The sequence below is a fragment of the Halichoerus grypus genome, chromosome 11, assembly GCF_964656455.1.
Source record: "Halichoerus grypus chromosome 11, mHalGry1.hap1.1, whole genome shotgun sequence".
Lineage (NCBI taxonomy): Eukaryota > Metazoa > Chordata > Mammalia > Carnivora > Phocidae > Halichoerus > Halichoerus grypus.
In genome coordinates, this window is record NC_135722.1 from 55609403 (window position 1) to 55629950 (window position 20548).

The 20548-nt window shown below is 58.4% G+C and overlaps 1 protein-coding gene across 6 annotated transcripts in view; it reads left to right on the plus strand.

Annotated features, from left to right (window-relative positions):
• Nucleotides 1-875: 875 nt before the first annotated feature.
• Nucleotides 876-20548, plus strand: part of CAPN5 (calpain 5) — a 54586-nt gene continuing 34913 nt past the window's right edge. For 2 of the 6 annotated variants that reach the window (XM_078058578.1, XM_078058580.1), the window contains exon 1: nt 20215-20458. In XM_078058578.1, the coding sequence (XP_077914704.1) occupies nt 20294-20458 (165 nt within the window). In that variant the 5' untranslated portion in view covers nt 20215-20293. Of the gene's footprint in view, nt 1111-4510; nt 4674-5057; nt 5174-20214; nt 20459-20548 lie in introns of those variants that run through there. The other 4 variants (XM_036072995.2, XM_078058579.1, XM_036072997.2 and 1 more) reach the window with 4 other exon arrangements.

The following is a 20548-nucleotide window of genomic DNA, read 5'->3' on the forward strand; positions in this document are numbered from 1 at the left end:
ATCAAGGGCTTGTAACAGACAAGAAAACAAGAATGCTGAGGCCAAGAGAGGACACCTTCCTTATTCTCTAGGAAGTCTGACTTCTGTGCTTTGACAGCTTCCTCCTATTTTCCTGAAAGCAGATAGATTATCCCCACTTTATAGGTAAAGAGATTAAGACTCAGGAACTGTACAGCTCAGAAGGGTTGGAACTCTGTAGTTATGGGACTGCTGTGTCACTCTGGATCCTGGTCACCCCTTCTCTGAAGCTGAGCTGCTCTGGTCACCAGGCCTAGCAAAGACCAGCATCCCGCAGAGCCCTGGCGCCACCTCGTGTGCTGTCATCTGGCCCTCACCCCACCCGGCTCCTCAGGCTCTTGCGCCCCAGGGCCGCCAGGGGGCGCTCCCCGCACACGGTTTCTGCGGGGAGGCTGGCGTCCGGTCCCTGGGTAGGTGAAAATCTGGGGGGGGGGGGGGGAGTGCTTCCAACAACCGTTACCCGACAGGTGGTAATTGACAAGGACCACATAAGCAGAGAAAATGATGGGCCTGCCTCACTCACAGACACGCTTGCGAAATCCTACATAAAATGCCTGCAGATGGAGCTTGACAATATGTAAAACGGGAAAATGTATCAGCATCTGGATGGGTTTATCGCAGAAATTCCAGGTGGGTTTATTTAGCATTAGAAAAGCAATCACCACGTATGGATAGAAAAGGAAGATCTGTCAATGTGGGACATCATATCAAAAGAAATATATCTCTGGTGCAGGAGAAAAAAATGGATAAAATTCAACATCCATTTGTGATTGTTTTTTTTTTTTTTAGATACAGAGAGAGAGCGCAAGCTGTGGGGAGAGAGAGGGAGAGAGAATCTCAAGCAGACACCACGCTCAGCAGGGAGTGGTGGTGGAGCTGGACCTCACCATTCTGAGATCATGACCTGAGCCCATACCAAGAGTCCACCGCTTAACCAACTGAGCCACCCAGGAGCCCTAGCCATTTGTGATTTAAAAAAAAAAAAAAAAATCTTTGTAAAAGTTGAAAGCACTTCCTTTAAGATTTGGTACAAGACTAGATGTGCCCACCATCACCACTTCTGTCCAAGACGTGAGAGCACAGCAAGGCAAGGTAAAGATTCAAAGATACAATGACTTGAAAAAAAAAAGAACATGATCAAAACCTGAGGTCCAATCAGGTCCAATTTCCCCTCTCTATAACAAATTAATGCCATACTCCCTATCCTGAAGTGAAATTCGTGGATAATTTAATCTGTCCACACATATATTTTCTTTTTTTTTTTTTAAGATTTTATTTATTTATTTGAGAGAGAGAATGAGATAGAGCATGAGAGGGGGAGAGTCAGAGGGAGAAGCAGACTCCCTGCTGAGCAGGGAGCCTGATGTGGGACTCGATCCTGAGACTCCAGGATCATGACCTGAGCTGAAGGCAGTTGCTTAACCAACTGAGCCACCCAGGTGCCCGTTTCTGGATGGTTCTTAATAAAATCCAGGATACTAACAAAATACAGGCCATGTTTCAGAGAGTCATGGGATTAAGAGCAACTGAAAGGTAATCTTGTCCTCTGTATCACCATTTTCCATGTGTCTGCTGGAAGTCCATTGTGACCTTCCCATTTCCTGCACTCTCAGGAGAATACCATTAGCAACCTCTCCCAACCTGAAAGTTCTGAGTGTCTGACTCATCTCTCTCCCTATAATCCTTGGCTACAGTCCTCCCTACAGCCTCTTGGCTAGATGGGAGTAGGGGAACTTGTAGACATGGTTATTTGACTCTTTCCCCCAAGACACCAGCCACTCCCCATGCCAAGGGGCTTCCTTTAGGTTTCTCAAACAATAGCTAGCCAATTAGATCTGCTGAGATTTTTGAAAGAAATTATTATTATTGTAAGAGTTTCACCTGGGAACCCTTGTTACTCACAGAAGCAGTCAAGATAAGGGTGTTCTGGACTGGAGCAGAGAAGATTCTGTGCCCAGGCTCTGGTGAGGTGGGGGGTATGGAGACCTGCAGAACTATGGAATGGGCGGTAGGTTAGCTTTGGGGGACAAAAGGCTCTTCCAAGAGGCGTTGAAAGAGCTGCCCTGTGAGGGAATGAGCTCCCAGTTACAGGGGGATGCAAGCGGAGATTGGGCTAGCCAGTCAAGGGGTCTACAGAGGTGGCTTTTCCCTGGGGGAGAGAAGAGGCGGAGGGGGAGGAAAAGGGCACAAGAGTGGGTAGGTGTGGATCCCAGTTCTGCCATTTTCTAATTGTGTGACTGGGGCATCTCCCTGAGGCTCATTTCTATCATCTGCGAAATGGGCCTAATGAGGGCTCCTGCAGAGGCTGGCTGTGAGAATTTAATGGGAAAAGCACCTACCCAGCAGGCCCTGGGACGGCACCAGCCGATGACTCAGTTTATGAAAACTGAGTGCCACCAGAGCATCATTAGAGCCTCACCCCTTCCTCAAGCTTGCTGGGAGACCAGGTTCTTCCCGGCTTGTCTGCAGACCATGCACAACTCCCCCCTCAACAAGAGCAGGGCCGGTGCCTCCCCGCACCCCCAGCCAGGATGGGTGCCCTGGACAGGTCACTGTCTCTCTCTAGGCCTCTCTCCTCATCTGTCAGAGAAGGTGGGTACCACCAGGGATGGGCTCAGAGTGGGCCCTCGCAGTTCTGACCTTCTGGAATGCCTGGGCTTCTAACTAACCATGTGTACATGTACAAGACCCAGTGTCTTCACAAAATGAGGGGGTTGGACTGGATGAACATAGCATCAGCTGAACTGTGCCGAGCACTTACTCTGAGCCAGGGGCCCCTCTGGGGGCTTCACAGGGATGGCCCATTTAATTCCCACAACCCCATAATGTGAAGGCTACTAGATTGATTTTGTAGGAAGCAGAGAGGTTAGGTGACTTGCCCCAGGTCACACTGCTGATAGGAGCCCAGGCAGTGAGTCCTGAGTTCATGCTTGGGATCACCATATGACACTCTTCTTGTGGTTCCAACACTCTGAAAACAAAAGGGGCACCCAACATCCACTGTTTTTACAGGCTGAGGCAAATGTTTTCTCAGACATGACCCAACACCCTGCATGATGGGGCCGTATCTGGCCCCACGATTTGCCTGTACCTGATCATCACGGAAAGGGGCTAGAGGACTTGCCTGGATCACACAGCCGGTAACGGGCAGAAGGAGCCCTGGAGCCACACCCGCCTGGCTTCCCCCAGTATTACCGTCTTCCCCAGAATGAGCCTCAACCTCACAGGGACGGAGGCCAAGACTCCACCACTGGCTCTTAAGAGAGGCAGCGAGAATTCAGGGCCAGGGAGGAAACACAAACAACAGGGTGGGAACGCTGAAGAAGGGGGTGGGGCCTCGGAGTGGAGAGGTGGGGGTTGGGCTCGGGGATGGAGGCCCTGGCTCTAGAGGCCTGATTATCAGCACTTGCCTCCCGGAGAGGGCAGGAAGAGCCTTCCAGACAGCCGGAGAGCGGCGTGAACCAAGGGTGGGGGAGGCGGCGGCCTCGAGAGGAGCCTGGGGTCTGGGGAGGCTGCAGCCAGGGCACAGGCCGGGCAATGGGGTGTGAGTGGGGGAGTCAGGCAGAGGGGCAGTTTTGGAACAACGTTCTGTGGGTGGCCGGTCATGGCTGCGTCTTTGAAAGTCTCCCTTGGCTGGAGAGGGACTGCGGGGGGGGGGGGGGGGGGGGGAGGAAGTGGGGCTGGAGCTGCACCCAGCGGAGAAACATCTGGGAGGTCTGGGACAGAGATTGTGAGGTGGTGGCCCGGCGGTCTGAGTGCCTGAGAGGTTAATGAGATCATTAACCGAGACTGAGAACCCCGGTGAGCGGGCCGGAGTTTCTCCATCTGCAGAGTGGGCTGGCACAGATCAGAGAGGCAGGGCTATCCAGAGCCCTGCGCCCCTACTGTGTGCCGCGGTTGGTCATTGCACACACCTTCTCAACCTCACTGCAGACACACGCCACTGCTGTGGCAGGCCTATCAGAGCGCGCGGAAACGCTCACTATGGGCCTGGGGCCAGCTTTCCGCATCCGACCGGGGCCTTCCTGCGTGTGTCCCCACGGGGGCTCTAGGTTCCCCCTCCTCATCCCCAACCTCGGACATGGGGAGGAGATGGGCACTCGCCCCTTCAGGTTCCTCTTTTCTCAGCCCCCTGTTTTGGCCCCTGCAAGATGCATGCCCAAAGCTCGGCCGGCCTGCAAGCCTTCCGCGGCGCTGGCACACAACCCTCGGGCAGAGGGGGGTTCGGCCCTGGGGGCGCTCCCGGAGATGCTCCATGGCGGACAGTGCGAGATTTGGGACGGAGGGAGGGAGAGCCGGGGCCTGATCGAGCCGAGAGGGGTCGGGCCGAGCCGCGCTGGCCCCGAGTCCCCCTCCTACCCCCCAGCGGGAACTAGGCGGCCACCTCCCCGCCGCTTCGCCCCGCGGCACGGCGCCAGTTCGCCTGCGCAGCAATCCGGGCCCGCCCGCCCCGCAGGAGACCACGCCTCTGTCCCCAAATGGGCGGAGGCCGCGGGGCGGGGCGGGCCGCTGCCCGGGAGTCCGAGCTCGCGCCCCCACCCCAGGCCAGCCCCAGAGGGATCCCCGGCCGGAGCCGGAGGCCGGTGCTGCCCGGGTTCCCGTGCCCGCGCCGTGCCCTGAGTCCGAGTCCGGCCCGAGCCGCTGCGGCGCGGCAGGTAGGAGGCGCTGCGCAGAGGGAGGCGTGTGCGAGCGCGCGTGTTCGTGTGTGTTTCGGAGGTGTGTGTGCGGGTGCAGCGCCGGCCGGTGCGTGCCCGGTGAGCACGAATCAGTGTGCGGGTGCGCTGCCCGCAGGCGGGGGAGGAAGGAGGTGAGCGTGGGCCTTGAGGCCCGGGGCGGGGGCCGGGGGTTTCGACGATCCGCCCCCGCCCCCGGGGCTACTGCCCACCCCATCCCCACCCCGCGGCCAGGGGTCTCTTCCAGCTCCCCCTGGGTGGGTGCTCCGAAGCCAGATTCTTAGTTCCGACGCGCTGAGGTTTCACCCTCGGGACTTGACTGTCTCTTCTCTTCCTCACAGTTCCCCTTTCCTGTTCTCTTCCCAGTCCTCCTCCATCCGTTCAGTTCCACCACCCCACCTGGATGTCCGCCCAACCCCGGCCCGGGAAGCTTGGGAAAGGGGCAGGGCCAAGGCGGATTCCCTTCCCGACCCTCCTGCCAGGTTGGATAAGGGCCTTTTTTCTGGGCTGCTGGGCTTGGGTGAGTCAGAGGGGCCGGGGGAGGCGGGAGCTCTGGGAGAGAAGGGATCTTGGGCTTCTCTGATCCTGCCTCCACCCCCAGAGTTGGGGACCCGGGGAGACCCGCCTGGGGTCCAGAGGTGAAGTAGAACAGAAGATCATGAACAGGTGCCAAGTCTGTCCAGGTTTCATTTCCTGTGGTGGGATTCAGCCCCAGCCCTCACTGGGATGTGAAGGGTGGGGCAGAGGGAGAAGTCAGCTACCTTGTCTCTCAGGACTGTGGAGTCAGCATTTGAACCCGGGTCAGCTTGGTTCTCAAGTCAGAATCTTCTTCCTGTATCAGCGTTGGAGAGTGAAGTGCTGAGGCCAACTATTACTAATATCCTAGGGAGGGAAAAATCTGGGAAGACTTCCTGGAAGAGAGGAGTTTGAGGGTAGGGCTCAGCCAACCCTGAGTGTGAGGCCTCCTGGGGGAAGCCACTGTGTTCTCTTGCAAGGATTGAGACCTCTCAGGATCTTTGGGCCTGGTCCCTGCTCCTGGGGTAGGGGTGGGGAGGCCTGGCTGAGGAGACTGGGCAGGGTCGGGTGGACCCAGCTGTGGCTGCTTCAGGCCAGGCCAGAGCTGGGCGCTAGGACAGTGAGGTGCGGTCACTGCCCCCTGAGCCTCCCTTCTGACTGGTGAGGCAGATGGGTAAACATATAAGCCCCGGCGCATGTACCTAGTGCTGGAGCCCAGCGCAGGGACCTGCCTGGGAACTGGGGGAGATTTCCCTGCAGAGAGAGTGGTGCTGGGTCTCAAAGGCTGAAAAGTTCACCAAGCAGAAGAGAAAGGGCATCGCAGGTCCAGGGAAAAGGCCTGGAGGTGGGAAGCGGAATGATAGCCCCGTGGGGAGGGACAGTAAATGGTCAGATGTGCGTCTGAGAAGTGTCACCCATCTCTGGCTCTGTGTTGGCTGGGTTACTGTGGAGGCCAGTGAGGAGGAGGCCACAGCAGGCAGAGGCCCTCTCCCCCCTCCCCTGCCTCTCCTCTGCCCCCCACCCAGGGCTAGGGGATCTGATAGAGATTCCCCTTAGCAGGGGTGGTGTGAACGGGAAATGCGCGGGGGCCGCACAGGGACCTGGTGCAGAGGGAGCGTGGGTCGGGGAGCCCCTTTTGAGATGGGGCCACCATTGGGGAAAGTCAGTGAGATGGAAGCTGGCTGTGGGAGGACTGTGGGCTCTTGGGGGTAACATCCAGGACACTGCTCCCAGGCCTCTGGCTGCTTCTGCCTTCCCCACAGGCTCTCAGGACAGCCCTGAAATTCTGGTCCCCGAATAGGAGGCCCCCTCGGAGCCCTCAGAGGGCACCTAGAAGCCTCTTTCCACCACCTCTCCTACCTGCGGGGCCTGGCTTTGTTTGCAGGCTTCTCTGAGCCTGGCTCTGCCTTTGCCTGTGCCCAGGGATAAATGCTGCCTTATGACAGGGGTTCAGGGGACGACGATGATGATGAAGGTAGATCGTGTTGCTAAAAGTGCTGTACTAAGTACGCATAATGGCTATCAAACTGGTGTTTGATAGTTATTATAATTAACAGTACAGTTGATCCTTGAAAAACACGGGTTCGAACTGCACAGGTCTACTTGTACGAGGATTTTTTTACAGTACAGTACTGTAAGTGTATTTTCTCTTCCTTATGATTTTATTTTATTTTATTTTATTTTATTTTATTTTATTTTATTTTATTTTATTTTATTTATTTGACAGAGAGAGACATAGCGAGAGAGGGAACACAAACAAGGGGGGTGGGAGAGGGAGAAGCAGGCTTCCCGTGGAGCAGGGAGCCCGATGTGGGGCTCGATCTCAGGACCCTGGGATCATGACCCGAGCCGAAGGCAGATGCTCAACAACTAAGCCACCCAGGCGCCCCCCCTTATGATTTTCTTGATAACATTCTGTTTTCTTTAGCTTAGTTTATTTTAAGATTACAGTATATAACACATAACGACAAACAAGATACGTGTTAATCAACTGTTTATGCTATCGGTTAAGCTTCTGCTTAACAGTAGGCTATTAGTAGTAAAGTTTTGGGGGGAATCAAAAGTTATACGTGGGTTTTTGTCTGTGGGGGGATCTGCACCCCTAATGCCTGCCCCAGCCCCACTGTTGTTCAAGGTCAACTGTAATTAACAGTTGGTATCACTTAGTCCCTTCTTCCCTGCGGGATACAGCCCACAGTAAGGAGGGGCCAACTTTGGGAGAAGGATAAAAGGAAAAAGGTTTTCTCCCATTGAAGTGGAAGTGCCCCCCCACCCCGCCCCCCTTCACCAGGTGAGGAGAGCTGTGAATGGCTCCGAAGCCCTGAGTGGGTGGTCTTGCTGTCTATCTGCCCAACCAAGTCCCTGGGCCTCCCAAAGCCTCCTATCCCTGAAGGGTCATACAAAAAGCTTGGCAGAGGGCCTTGAGCTACCCCGGCTGCAGAGGGCAGGTCTGCAACTCCCTGCCCCAAGCAGCTCCCCAGCTCCCCAGCTCCCCAGTTGGCTTGGGGCCTGCACAGACAGATGGGGAGTCTGTCCATCCAGAAGGGGAGTCAGTCCAACCTCAGCTGGTCTTCTCACCTCCCTCCCCCTGCACGCATATCCTCAAGTATTCTGAGTGCCTTTAGGGCCCCTTCCCTCCAGCCCTCAAGTCCCCCAGGGAGCTCTTTTGCCCCTTCGTGCCTCGCCCTTGCTGCTCAAAACAGTTCTTGACTGGCAGTGGTCCCCCAGGCCTCGGCTTCAAGGCCTCCCTGGTTTTGTAGCTTCTCCTCCCTGGGTTGATGGTGACACCCTGGGATTGCCTTCAGTTAGGCCAGGCTGGGCCGGGCTGCCGACTTCCCTTGGCCTCAGGCCCTGCTTTTCCCTGCTTACTAAAGGCAAAGTGGGCTAAGTCCTTTTGGGGTTTTAATCCAGGATGTTGTAGGAAGGCAGCCCTCAGGCTCCGACACAGGAAGCTAATGGAATGTGAGCGGGGCGTGTGGCCTTGCGGGAGAAGGGGCTAGCGGCCAGAGCAGATGAAGCCCATGTATTGGTACTCAGCTCACCATCTCTCATGGGCTGTGCTCGGGGGCTGGCCACAGGGCCTTGCGTCCTGGGGGACAAAAGGCAGAGAGCCTGCCTGCCGCTGGATGACTTGTGCCAGTCACGGTGAGGTGGGCCCCCAGTGGTTTGTGACCCCCAGCAGGAACTAAGACACGGAAGTTTGGGGTGACTTTGTTTTATGTTGAAGCAGTTCAGGGCGTCATAACTTCATCCTCGCTTGCTCGTGCACTCACTCCCTTGAGCAGGAGAGAGGCCTGAGGCCACACACATGCCTGCCCACGGCCTTCTCCAGGATTAGAATTTGTTTCCTCTGGCTTGAAACAACACCAGGTTATTCTCTTAGAGTTTTGGAGGTCAGCAGTCTGAATTGAGTCTCAGGGGACTAAAAGGGTGTGGGCAGGCCGGTTCCTTCCCGAGGCTCCACAGGAGACTGCTCCTTGTCTCTTCCAGTTTCTGGTGGCTGCCGGCATTCCTGGGACCGCATGACCCCAGTCTCTCTCTTGCGTTGTCCTCTTGCCTGGTCCTCTTCTGGGGTCACATCTCCCTCTGCCTCCCTTGTACAAGGACACCTGTGATCACATTTATGGCCTGCCTGAATAATCCAGGATAATCTCCACAACTCGAGACCCTTAATCATATCTGCCGAGTCTCTTTTGCTGTATAAGGTAACAGTCTCAGGTTCCCGCAGTTAGGACATTGGTATTGGGGGGTGGGGGCGTTAGTCAGCCTGCCACACGGACCAACTGCACTGTCATTGCAGGCCATTCTGCGAGATCCCCCTCCCGGGAGCCCATGGCCGCTGGCTTTCCCTATGCGGTCCCCCTCAGTGTCAGCCCCCCTCCCTACCCCCCCCCCAGCCCAGGAGCTTTTGTGGGCGGAGTCTGGGGCAGCTGCACCTTTGGCCTTAGGGCCCAGCCTGAGACCATGGTAGCCAGAGCTCAGGGCTATTTGGAAGAGCGGAACGTGCTGGCCTGTCCCCATGGGTTGCCCCAGTGACCGGACCCTGTCCTGCACTTGACAGTAGGTTAGGCCTTTCAGAGTTGTGTACAGCTCTTTGCAGACATTCATTCAACAAACCCAGTGCTGTGCAGGGTCACCTGATCCCCACCATCATCCTATGAGCGCTGGGGCCTGGTGGGAGCCCCATTTTGCAGATGAGTATGGCAAGGCCAGTGAGGTTAAGTCCTGCCTGGAGCAGAGGTGTGTGGGGAGCTGGGCCAGGAGAGCAGAAGACCTTCGTTGTGCAGACGAGAACTCTGAGGCACACAGAGGCTAACTGTCTCCTCACCTGAGGGTGAGGATGAGGATGCGGACGGGATGTTTGAAGGCTCAGATCCGTCCTCGGCCCGGGCGTTTGAGGCTGCCATGGGTGGGAACATGCCCGGGGGCAGAGCCGTGCACTGGTGCTGTGGGTGCCGCCAACTCCTTCCGCCCAGAGACACGGCTGCTGGTCCTGGAGGGCGGCGTGGGCCTCCCACTGCCCCAAGGAGAACCCCAGCCAGAGAGCCCCTGGCCTGCGTGCTGCACACCCTGCCTCAGTGTGGGTCTCCATATCCTCCCCACGGCCAAGGCCATGGCCCTGTGGGTCCTGCGTCTCTCTCAGCCGCTGCCTGTGTCCTGGCCTTCTCGCCATCCCGCCCCGCCGAGAGCCATGCGGGAGCCCGGCTCACACCGCCGCACACTCCCGGGGACTCAGCCTGGCTTTCAGGACTCTTGTAACTTGGCTACGGCAATGTTTCTATGCTAGCCCCCTCTTCTCTTCCTCTCCCCTGCTCCCCGTCCTCCAGCCTTGCCTAAATGGTTTCTTCCTCCCAGAGTGTTCCCTCCTCCTCCTAACCTTCCATTTCTACCTCTTGAAATCACAGCCCCCCACTTGAGATCCTGCTTAGATGCCTTCTCCTCCACGAGCCTTTTCTGCCGTCTGAATGGACCCGTGCCCTTTTAGAGCAGATCTCTCAACTCGGTACCGGGGGCCTTGTATCTCTCCTCCACCGGGCTGACCTCCAGGCAGAGCCCCGCCTGACCCGGCTGCCCCTTGACCAGGCACAGGGCAGGTGTGGGGGAAGGTTGGGACAGGAACGCCCACTGAGTGGAACTTCCAGGGGCTGATGAGCGGGTGGTCACTGTCATTGCTTGAGGGAGGGATGGAGGGTCAGGCAGAGCAGAGCTCTGAGCTGACACAGGCCCCTGGCTCGGTCCCAAATGCATCTCTTCCCTAGTCCCTCGGCCTCATCTGCAATGAAAATAGCTCATTTCTGAACTTGTGCAGGAGCTTGAGCTAGGAATCAAGCATCGGTTTCCCTGTCTGAGAAATGGATATCAGCTCGGCAGGTTTCCAGCTTGAATCTTGGAGGCATGTGGTGCTAGAAGCAGACTGGCTATTCGGGAAGCAGGAAAAGAGGCTGTCCTGGTGACAAATCCAGCAGATTGAAAAAAACAAGAAGTGTCCCTTTCCCCGACCACTCAACAGGGAGAACCTGTAGGCCAGAGAGGACAGGGGCTTGCTTGCCTGGGGCCACACAGCATAGTGGAGCCGAGGTGGCTTCAGTAACCTGATTGAGTCTCATTTTGTCAGGCTGTTTCCCTGTGGGGAGTGAGCTGTGCTCCGAGTATCACCCCCCCGCCGCCCCCGCACCCCCGTAGGACAGGAAACAGCCCCTGGCCTGGGGCGCTCAGCTGCATCTGCCCCTCCGTCCAGCACCTTCTCGGTGGCATGTAGTTCAGGGCCTGGAGCTCCAAGGTAGGGTGGCCAGCTGCCCTGGGTTTCTCAGGGTGCATGACCTTCAGTGCCCAGACCAGGTGAGCTCGCTGCTTGCCCTGCCTGGAGCCCATCCCCTGCCCAGGGAAGCCCCTGCCTGCATGAGTGTGGCTTATTCCTCAGTCCCAGCTTCTTGCTGTCCCCGCCCTCGGCCCAGCAGAGCCCAGGCTAGAATGCCCCTTTTGGAGGTTCCTCTCCCAGGTATGCCTGCTTGCTGAGATTCCTGGCCTCCTCATGACACCCTGTGGAGGGACCCAAGGCCCAGTGAGGAACAGCTGGGGGTCAGAGGCCTCGGGACTCAGCCAGGACCACACAGCTAGCCAGCCCAAAGCTGGCTTTTCCCTCACATGCTCTGCTGGGGGTTTATCAGCACCCCAGGACCAGAGAGAGGCCCTGTGCCCCAAACGTGCCTGGCCCTGCTCTCCAGGCCTTCCACAGCTGCAAGCATTGGGTGGCTTGCTTGGGTGTATGTGTTCCAGAAGATCACTGCAGCTGGGTAGAGACTGGATTAGACACAGGAACGATATGGGGAGGGGAGTGGAGAGGAAAGACAGGATTTCCCAGCCCTGGTGCCAGGCCGCCTGGCGTTGGCTGGAGTGACTCACTGGGCCTGGCCCTCTGGCTCTGCCTGCTAGAGCCCAGAGCGGGACCTGGAGTGTGAACCGGAGTGTGAACCGGATCGTGAACCGGATCGTGAACTGGATCTTGAACCAGTGGCCCAGCTCTCCCTCCTCACGCACTTTCCCTCCCCCAGCCCGCCATGCTTTTCTCAGCACCCAGTACATGCGGGAGGCCAAAAAACACCCACGGTGGCACAGAGATAGGCCTGGAGCTGGCTAGTGATATGGTAGCTGGGGGGGTGGGCAAGAGGAGAATGGGGGTGGGCTGTGGGAGAAAAGGGGAGGCATACATTGACAGAGCCAAAACCACGCAGACAAGCAGGCAGTCGCCAAACTCTGGGGCCCTCCCTTTCCAGGGCCCTCCCAGGCATCTGGCCTGTCCCCGCCTGGGCCGTGGCCTCAGCCCCTTTCCTCAGCAGCCGCCCCTCCGTCTCACCCCTCCGCCCCTCCTTGGCCGCCCTGTGCCCTCAGTAAGAGCCCAAGCCCGGCAGCCTGGCGTCCCAGCCCAGCAGAGCTGGTCCCGCCAGCGTCCCCCCACCCCCAGCCCGCTCCACACCCGGGCCTTGCAGCCCTCTCCAGCATCCCTCCACCTGGAGTGGGCCCTGCCTGCGCTCCCCCTGCAGGTCTGGCCTGGCCTTCAAGCCCTGCTCTGGTGTCATCTTGAAGAGACACCACCGTTCTTCTTGTCCCTGTAAACCAGCATGCAACATGCCTTCCTCCTGGGAGTGCTGACTGCTGAGTGTCTGGCTTCGTTCGTGGTCTGTGTCATGTCTGTCTGTCTGTGCCTCCCCTGAGACAGCCGTGAGGCTCTGACCCTCCTTGTCAGCTCAGGGCCAGCCCAGAACGGGGGTGTCAGCATAGATCACATTGGCATTGTCTGTGTCCCCTGAATTACGAAACGCAGCTGTGCGGCTGGTCCTTGACCATGTGGCGAAGGGGAGGGGGGGCCCTGTTGCTTGGCGTGGGGTGTAGTGGGAGGCCGAGGAGGGGAGATGGGGGGCTTTGGTTGCTGGGCTGTGGGTGTGGGGCATCCCTGGCTGCTTCGGCTGGCACTGGATGAAGCCCACTGTGCTGGGCCCGCGCTGCACGATGGGCACCCACTGTGGCATGTGGGGAGTCGCAGCTCACAGGAGGGACCCTCAGCAGGCCTTCCTGTGTCCTCCCTTTCACCCCCACAACTGGCTGCTCACCAAGGAGAGTTGTCTCCCTCTCCCGCAGCTCTAGAACCTGCCTTCTCTCCATTTACACATGAGTCTTGTCATTTCAAGTCCTGTGGCCTGCCTTCTGATTTTTCTGCTCTAGCCTTATACTTTGCTAGTGCATTCTCCGTGTGGCAGCCAGAGGGGTCTCAAGTCCCTCACCTGCTCAGCACCCTTCTCACTTCTCTGTCACCTCAGAAGGAGCCCGGTCCCTGGCCGGTGTTCCAGGACCCCTGCTGGGCTCGGTGAGCCTCACCCGTGACCTCTTCCCCACCCCCACTGCCGCTCTGGGTCAGCCCAGGTCCTTGCCCTGAGCACCATGCCTGCCCCTGGGGTCAAGAACATCTCCTGAGGTTCCTGGCTGGCACCCCCTTCTCAGAGAGGAAACTCTGGAGGTGTGTGCCCGGTTGGGATGTGGGGGGTACCACCCTCACCTTGTGGGACCCTCTTTTGGGTTGGAGCACTCCTGGTGTCAAAACCACCGCGTTCTGGAAGGAGGAGGAGGAGGAGGCCCGCAGAAGGTCACACAGCCTTTGTGTCCCAAGGCCAGGCCAGGACCGGGGCTCCCTCCCTGCTCCTCACCCTAGTTGTCCCACCCTGGGTGCCAGGCAGGACCCTCCAGAAACGGAGTGTCCGGCTTGACAGGGGCCCAGAACTGGCAGGATGGGGCTCACCAGATTCAGCCAGCCTTTCTTCCCAGGGCCATTGCGCTGGCTTTTTTGTTGAACATTTTTGAAAGCATAACTGCTCTGAGGAACAGCGCATAAATCACAGGTGCCCGGCCCAGTGAGCACAGCCTGGCAGCCTCCACCCAGATCCAGAAGCGGTGTTCTCAGATCCCCGGAAGGCGCCGCGGGCCCTGGCCGTCACTGCCCCCGAGGCTAGCCGCTGTCCTGCCTTGTATTCGGCACGGATGGGTTATGCCGGCTTTTCAGTTCGCTCTAAGTGGGGCGGCCGTGTTCTCCGCTTGCTGATGGTTACGCGGGTGCACTCCACCCGTGACGCTGCGTGCGCAGTGGTTCGCGCATTTTCATTGCAGGCTACTATTCCATCGCGACACCGAATTTATCCTGTCTTCTGTTGATGGCCATTGGGGCTTTTTCTGATTTTCAGGTATGACAAACACTACTGTGATAAACATTCTTGTACATGTTTTTAAGTGACTATGCGCATGCATTTCTGTTCAGTATATACTTAGGAGTAGAATTGCTGAACGATGCATTTTGTTCAGCTTTTTTTTTTTTTTAAGATTTTATTTATTTATTTGACAGAGAGAGAGACAGTGAGAGAGGGAACACAAGCAGGGATAGCGGGAGAGGGAGAAGCAGGCTTCCTGCCGAGCAGGGAGCCCGACGCGGGGCTCAATCCCAGGACCCTGGGATCGTGACCTGAGCCGAAGGCAGATGCTTAACGACTGAGCCACCCAGGTGCCCCGCGTTTTGTTCAGCTTTAATACGTATGGTCAAATGGTTGTGCAAAGGGGTTTTACCAGTGTATACTTCCACCACCAGTGTCGAAGGGCGGTATACGTAGGAGAGAGAGTGTGTGTGGTGTGTGTGTGGTTTTCACTGTAGCCATTCTGGTGAGGGTGTAGCGGTATCTTCTCAGGGTTTTATTTTATTATTTTTTTAAGTAGGCTCCATGCCCATGTGGGGCTTGAACGCACGACCCTGAGATTAAGAGTCCCATGCTCTGCCAGCTGAGCCAGCTAGGCGCCCCTCGCGTGGTGGTTTTAATTTGCATTTCTTTGACGACTCGAGGGTTTTTTCTTTTTTATTGGTCATTTGGACATGCTCTTTTTCTCATGTTTTCTTCCAAAAGCTTTATTGTTTATCCGTTTGGTTAGATTTGCAATCTTTGTGGCATTGTTTTTTGTGTATAGTGGGAGGTAGGGGTCAAGATGAGTCTTTTTCCATCTGGGTAAACCAGTCGACCCAGCACCATTCATTGAAAAGACCATCCTTTGCCCAGCGCACTGTGGTGTCGCCCTTGCCATAAACTAGGTGTCCTACTTGTGGCCTTTTTCTGGACTTTCTCTTCTGTTCTATTCTGTTCCATTGGTCTGTTTGTCTCCCCTGGGCCAGTACCACACTGTCTAAATTATTAGAGCTTTATGACGGGTCTTGTTAACTGTAGTGTGCCCCCCAGCCCTCCTCCTTCCTCCCCTGCACCCTGCCCTCCAGGGCTGCGGGTACCACCCAGGCTCCACCCACACCTCTGAACTTCATAGTTTTCTTTAAACCGACTTCCTTTTTCCTTAATATTTCTTAAAGGAAACTGTGCCTCCACTAAATGGAAAGTCATTACTACTTTGCACAAGTACAAGGCCGCTGGTAGTAAAGTAAAAACAACAGAAAAGCCATTGACTCTGCCAGGTGCTGGTGTCTGGTGAGGCCTGCTCTTCTTTTGTCAAGTGGGGGGCCGGGGCCACGAGGAATTAAAGGCCCGCTAGACCGAACCGAGCTCCCCCTCAGGGCAGTCCTGGAGAGAGCCCCGCACGGGCAACAGCTGTCTTCCTGACGGCTTCCCTGCCACGTCAGAGTACCCCCTCAAGTGCTCACGGCGTTAATCCGGGGCCCTGCTTTGGGAAGCCCCGGTGTGAGAGGGAGTCTGGAAGCTTGGGATCCAGCCAATAGGCTGCAGATTTTGGGCACTTTCCTCAGTGTTCTCATCTATAGAATGGAACGAAAACTCTCTCCTGTGTCTCCCTAGCTGTGGTGGCTGTAGCATGCAGGGAAGGCCCAGTGCTGTCAGCCCCCTGCTGCCGTTGGCTCAGTGTGACCTCCTGCAGGATGAGCCCTTAGCCCACCCCGTGCACAGCCTGGTGGTCCACACCACCTCCCGCAGGCCCAGGGAACATCGGACTAGGTTCCTGGAGGTGGGTCCACACCATTTCCAAGGTGAGGACAGAGGGTCTTGCAGGGCAGGCCCGGGGCAGATGCCACTTTCTTTCCCTGTCACCTGAGAAGCTATAACCAGGTAGGGCTGACAGACAGCCGCTCACAGGGGTTCACGACTTACCCGGGGACGCACAGTGCTCGGTGGTGCAGTCAGGGCTGGAGCTCAAGTCCGACTGACCTGCCAGAAAGCTGGTTGCTCTGAGCTCCCTGGTGAGCACTCTCAGGCCCTTGTTCTGCGCCCGGTCAGCAGCCCCGTGCTCAGTCCGCCGGCCCCACCGGGCCAGGCTGGGTCTGGATTACCTTGCACTTTCCTGCCACTGAGACTTGGCTCGAGCTGTTCCCTCTTTCTGGAATGGCCTTTGTCTTCTACTAAAGAACGGCCAGCTTCTGGGGCCAGGCCTTGCATCCCTCTTGGGGGAATCTCTGAATGACGTGTTCCGTGCTGCCTTGTGTCTTTCGGCCACACTAGACCGTGAGGTTCCTTGGGGATGGGGACCCTGAATTGTCGTTGCCCTCCTGGCAGGGGTGTGGGAACGTGGTAGGTGTACCCCAGACGCCAGCAGTGACCCCCGTCAGGAGCGCAGTACATTCTGTGCGGCGGTGTCTCCTTTGATCCTCCCAGAGACCCGGGCCTGTTAGCTTTCCTTCCAGACAAGGACCACGCAGACCAGAGAGGGGATGGGGCCTGTCCAGGGTCACACAGCGTAGGAGGACATTGGGAACTAAAGCCAGCACTCCGTAAATAGCTGGAGAAGGGCTGGCTGCTGCGGAGAGAGCCAGGGCGGTGGCCATGATGCCCCCGGGCACGGCAGGGGTGTGGGCACCCGTTGGCACCCAGCCAGCGGGAGTGGGAGGGAGGGGGAGAGCGAGAGGCCTGGAGGCCTGGCACAGCGGGAAGGGGCAGGCCCTGCCTTCAGGAGCCCAGAGCGCTGGTGCTGACCCCTTTGGTGGTCCCTGCCACTCTTTGAGCCTGTTTTTCCCACCCAGGAAGGGGTTCCTGCTTCGCCCCTGTCAGCTCTGTCAATACAGATTTACTTTGTCCGCCCCCCAGTGTTGGACCCTGGGGGTACAGAGAGGAGCCGGGGTGGGCCCTGCCCTGCAGGGGCCTAGGCTGGGCTGGGGGGATGGACAAGTCCTGTGCAGGTGGGGTACGATGTAATGGGTGTCATCACAGGGGTTCCAGAATTGCGGAGGGGAGGGGGCAGGGGGGAGGTCCTTGGGCTGAGCTGCGAAAGGTGACAGGGAATGCACGTGCGGAAGGAACAGTGTGTACGGAGGCCCTGCGTACACAGCTTTAGGGAACTGCTGGGGCTCTTAGCTCTAACTTGGCATGGAGAATGAATGGTAGGGGTGGGGTGAGCTGGGCGGGGGCGGAGGGAAGAGGGCAGGCTGAAGGCAGCCGGGAAGCTCGGACTTTCCCCTTAAGGCTGGCTCGCACACAGTGTGAAGATGCTCAGAAAGGAGAACTGCCCTGCTCCCAGCTCAGGCCCGGAGAGAAGAGCTCCCGGATTTGGAAGCTGGCTCTCCTGACTCTTGCTTGATCCACGGCCTTCCGTGGTGACGCCTGCGGCTACAGGGAGAGGGCAAAGCTCAGAGGCTCTTGACTCAGTGACCCCCATGGGGTTGTTGACCCAGTAGACGGAGTGGGAGGTGATCGTGGGGCCCTCGGAAGGTGTGGGAGGACAGTCACCATGAGGTGCCATGTGTACAAAGGCTGGGGCCAGAAGAGCCTGGCGTCAGCAGGCCAGGGGCAGCCTCGCTGACAGGGGTGCGGCTGGAGAGTGGCCGAGCTGGGGCGGACCTTCAGCCAGGCCTCGCCCCCGTTCTCCTGTCCCAGGCCCAGCCAAGCTTTCCTCTCTGCCCCCGCGCCCCTTCTGTCCTCCTCCGGGGAGCGTTCACCTGGCCCAGAACCCTCATTCTCCACTGGCCTGGCTGTGCAACCTCGGCCAGCTTGTTCCCCCTCCCTGGGCCCTCTGGGTTCTGAACATGGAATTGCTAGAGCTGATTTCTGGGATCCTGCTCTCAGCTTCTTTGATCTAATTCTTGCAGCTTTGATTGCTTCCTGAGCAGGCCCTCCAGGAAACTGTGACGCTAATGACTCTCCTGGGTGGCCCGTGCTGGAAGCCCAGGGGCTGGCTCTCTAGGCTCCCCTCTTCTCTTTCCCTCAGGCCTCCAAGGCTGGGAGGCTGGGTGGGAGGGGGCAGGGTTCTGGGCCTTCCTGCCAGAGAGGTTAAGTGGTTGGGCTGAGGTCACACAGCAGCGGGAGCAGGCCCAGCGTGGATGTGGGGCAGAAGGTGCAGCTGTCGTGTGTCCCCTCTGCTTCTCCTGCTTTTCCCTGCCCTGTCGAATCCCTCTTCTTTCCCTTCCCGTGAGGCTGGCTCAGTCGGGGTGTGTGGCCTTAGCCCTTTCTCTGCGCCACAGGGTCACTGGGCCAAGGTGGAGGCACCGAGGGATGTGGGTTCAAGTCCAGACTCTGCCATGGGACGTGGGCAAGGCTCCTCCCTTCACCGAGCCTCAGTTTTCTTTTCTGAAAAATGGGAGCAATGAAAGATTTGCCCAGCACTGTTTGCAAATGCTGCACGGGACCCTCTTGCCCCCTGGTGTGCACGTGGCAGGTGCCAGAGGGGTGGAGCTTCTCTCTTGGTAGTGAGAGGGGCTTGTCTCCTCTTCTTGTTCCCCTCCCTCTGGCCTGCTAAGCAATCTTCTCAGCCTTTGGTTAATTATCACGGCATCTTCCAGTTAGTAAAGCAACGTTGTGCCCGTTGCAGAGCTGGGAAAATGGGGACTCAGAGAGGTTGAGTGACTTATTCAAGGCCACACAGCAGGTGAGAGGTGCAGCTGGGACTGGCACCCACATCAGACTTGCTGTCAAACTTGTGTTCACCCCAGGAGCCAGCCTACCTTGCCTTGGTTTCCCTCAGCGGGGCTGGGAAGCCAGGGCCTGTGGCCCGGCGGGGTTGCAGTGTTGCTGCCCTGGGCAGGCCCCAGGACCAGCAGACCCAGAGGGTGTGGAGCTCTGCCAGTGGCCCAGTTGGAGTCTGAGATACGGGGGTTTTCGGTCAGATGCCCGGCTGTCTGTCTGAGCACGGGGGCTGTCGGTCAGATGCCCGGCTGTCTGTCTGAGCACGGGGGCTGTCGGTCAGATGCCCGGCTGTCTGTCTGAGCATGGGGGCTGTCGGTCAGATGCCCGGCTGTCTGTCTGAGCACGGGGGCTGTCGGTCAGATGCCCGGCTGTCTGAGCATGAGTCGGGGCGTCTCATGTGTCAAGCTGGCTGCTGATCCCCACCCTGCGCCCTCCTCCCAAGGCCTTCCCTGGCCATGTCCAGCCCGTGTCCCTTGTGTTTGGTGAGCACTCGGCTCCGAGCCCGAGGGGGCTGCAGGGAGGCTGCAGACGGGAACAGCCTCCTTCTGTGTCGGGCTCTGTGTAGGGGCCGCATGCTCCCAGGGAACCAGGCAAGCAGACCCTGCTCCTGGGGCTTCTGGTCTAATGGGTGCCTACGGTCCCGCCTCCTGGGACGGGGGTGTGGAGGGAGATGAGTTCAGTTTGGGATTGGTGCCTGTGGGTGCCTGGGCCCTCATCGGGGTGGGCGGGTTGGGGGCCCAGAAGAGGGGTCCAGGATGTATAATACAGGGAGATGGGAGTCATCAGGCAGGGAAGGTGAGCAGAATGCTGCTCGGTGCAGGGCCCCGGGCCCGAGAGGGAGAGGGAGGGCAGGGATGGGGGAAGGGCCAACCAGTGCCGCCGCCCCTTGGGGGCCCTGGATGAGACTGTTCAGGAGTGAGTCACAGTGAAGTCTGGGAAGCCTTCAGGGAGAGTCTGGCGTAGGAGATCTGGAGGCCATGGAGTGAGGGATGGGGGGCCTCAGGGGAGGTTAGGTCACTAGGATTAAGGAGCCACGAGGAGATGTTTATTCCAGAAGCAACGGGAAGAAGGCAGTGCTGGAGGGCGGACCTGGGGAATGAATGTGAACGATGGCCAGAGGGGGGCCCCCTCCCCATGGGGCAGAAACAGGCCTCTAGATTAAGTGGGGAGGGTCCAGAGGAGGGGAGCTTGGAGCCAGTGCCCCTGCTGTCCTGTGCGTGTGGCACCAGCCAGGGAGCTGCTGAGTCGGCCAGGAGTCTGACTCGGCCCTAGGAGGTCTAGGGAGGGCTGGCGACGAAGGAAGGAGCGGGCGGGTGTGGCCCGGGAGCCCCGAGCGCCTTGCGGGGAGCCCTGGGCCTGTTGGCTTGCAGGCTGGCATCTCCTCCAAGCATCAGACTTGGGAGCATTCAGGACGAGGCGTCAGGGCAGTCGGTTCCTGTCCCTGCGTGCAGTGGCAGCTGCATCTGTCCCCGCCTCTGAGCCTTGGCTCCTGGCCCGTGCGACGCGGATGAGGGTGCCCGCCTCACAGGGCTGCAGGGGGGGGGGCACCCCAGGCTCCCCTGACTCAGCGGGCGGCAGGTCCTCCAGTCTCCTCAGTAAGTGATGATCTCCCCTTCCTGTCATCCCAGGGACGTCAGGAGCCGCCCGCGTCCCCACCCTGCTGTCTGCTGCCTTGTCTCGGCCTCCCCTGCTGGGGCAGCCGCCACCATGTTCTCGTGTGTGAAGCCCTACGAGGACCAGCACTACTCTGCCCTGAAGCGGGCCTGTCTGCGCAGGAAGGTGCTCTTCGAGGACCCCAACTTCCCGGCCACCGATGACTCGCTGTACTATAAGGGCACCCCAGGCCCCACGGTCAGGTGGAAGCGGCCCAAGGTCAGTGTCTGGTCACGGTTGGAGCTGAGGCGAGCAGGCCCAGACCCGCCCAGTCTCCAGGGGACGGGGCGGTGGCTGGTCATCCCGAGC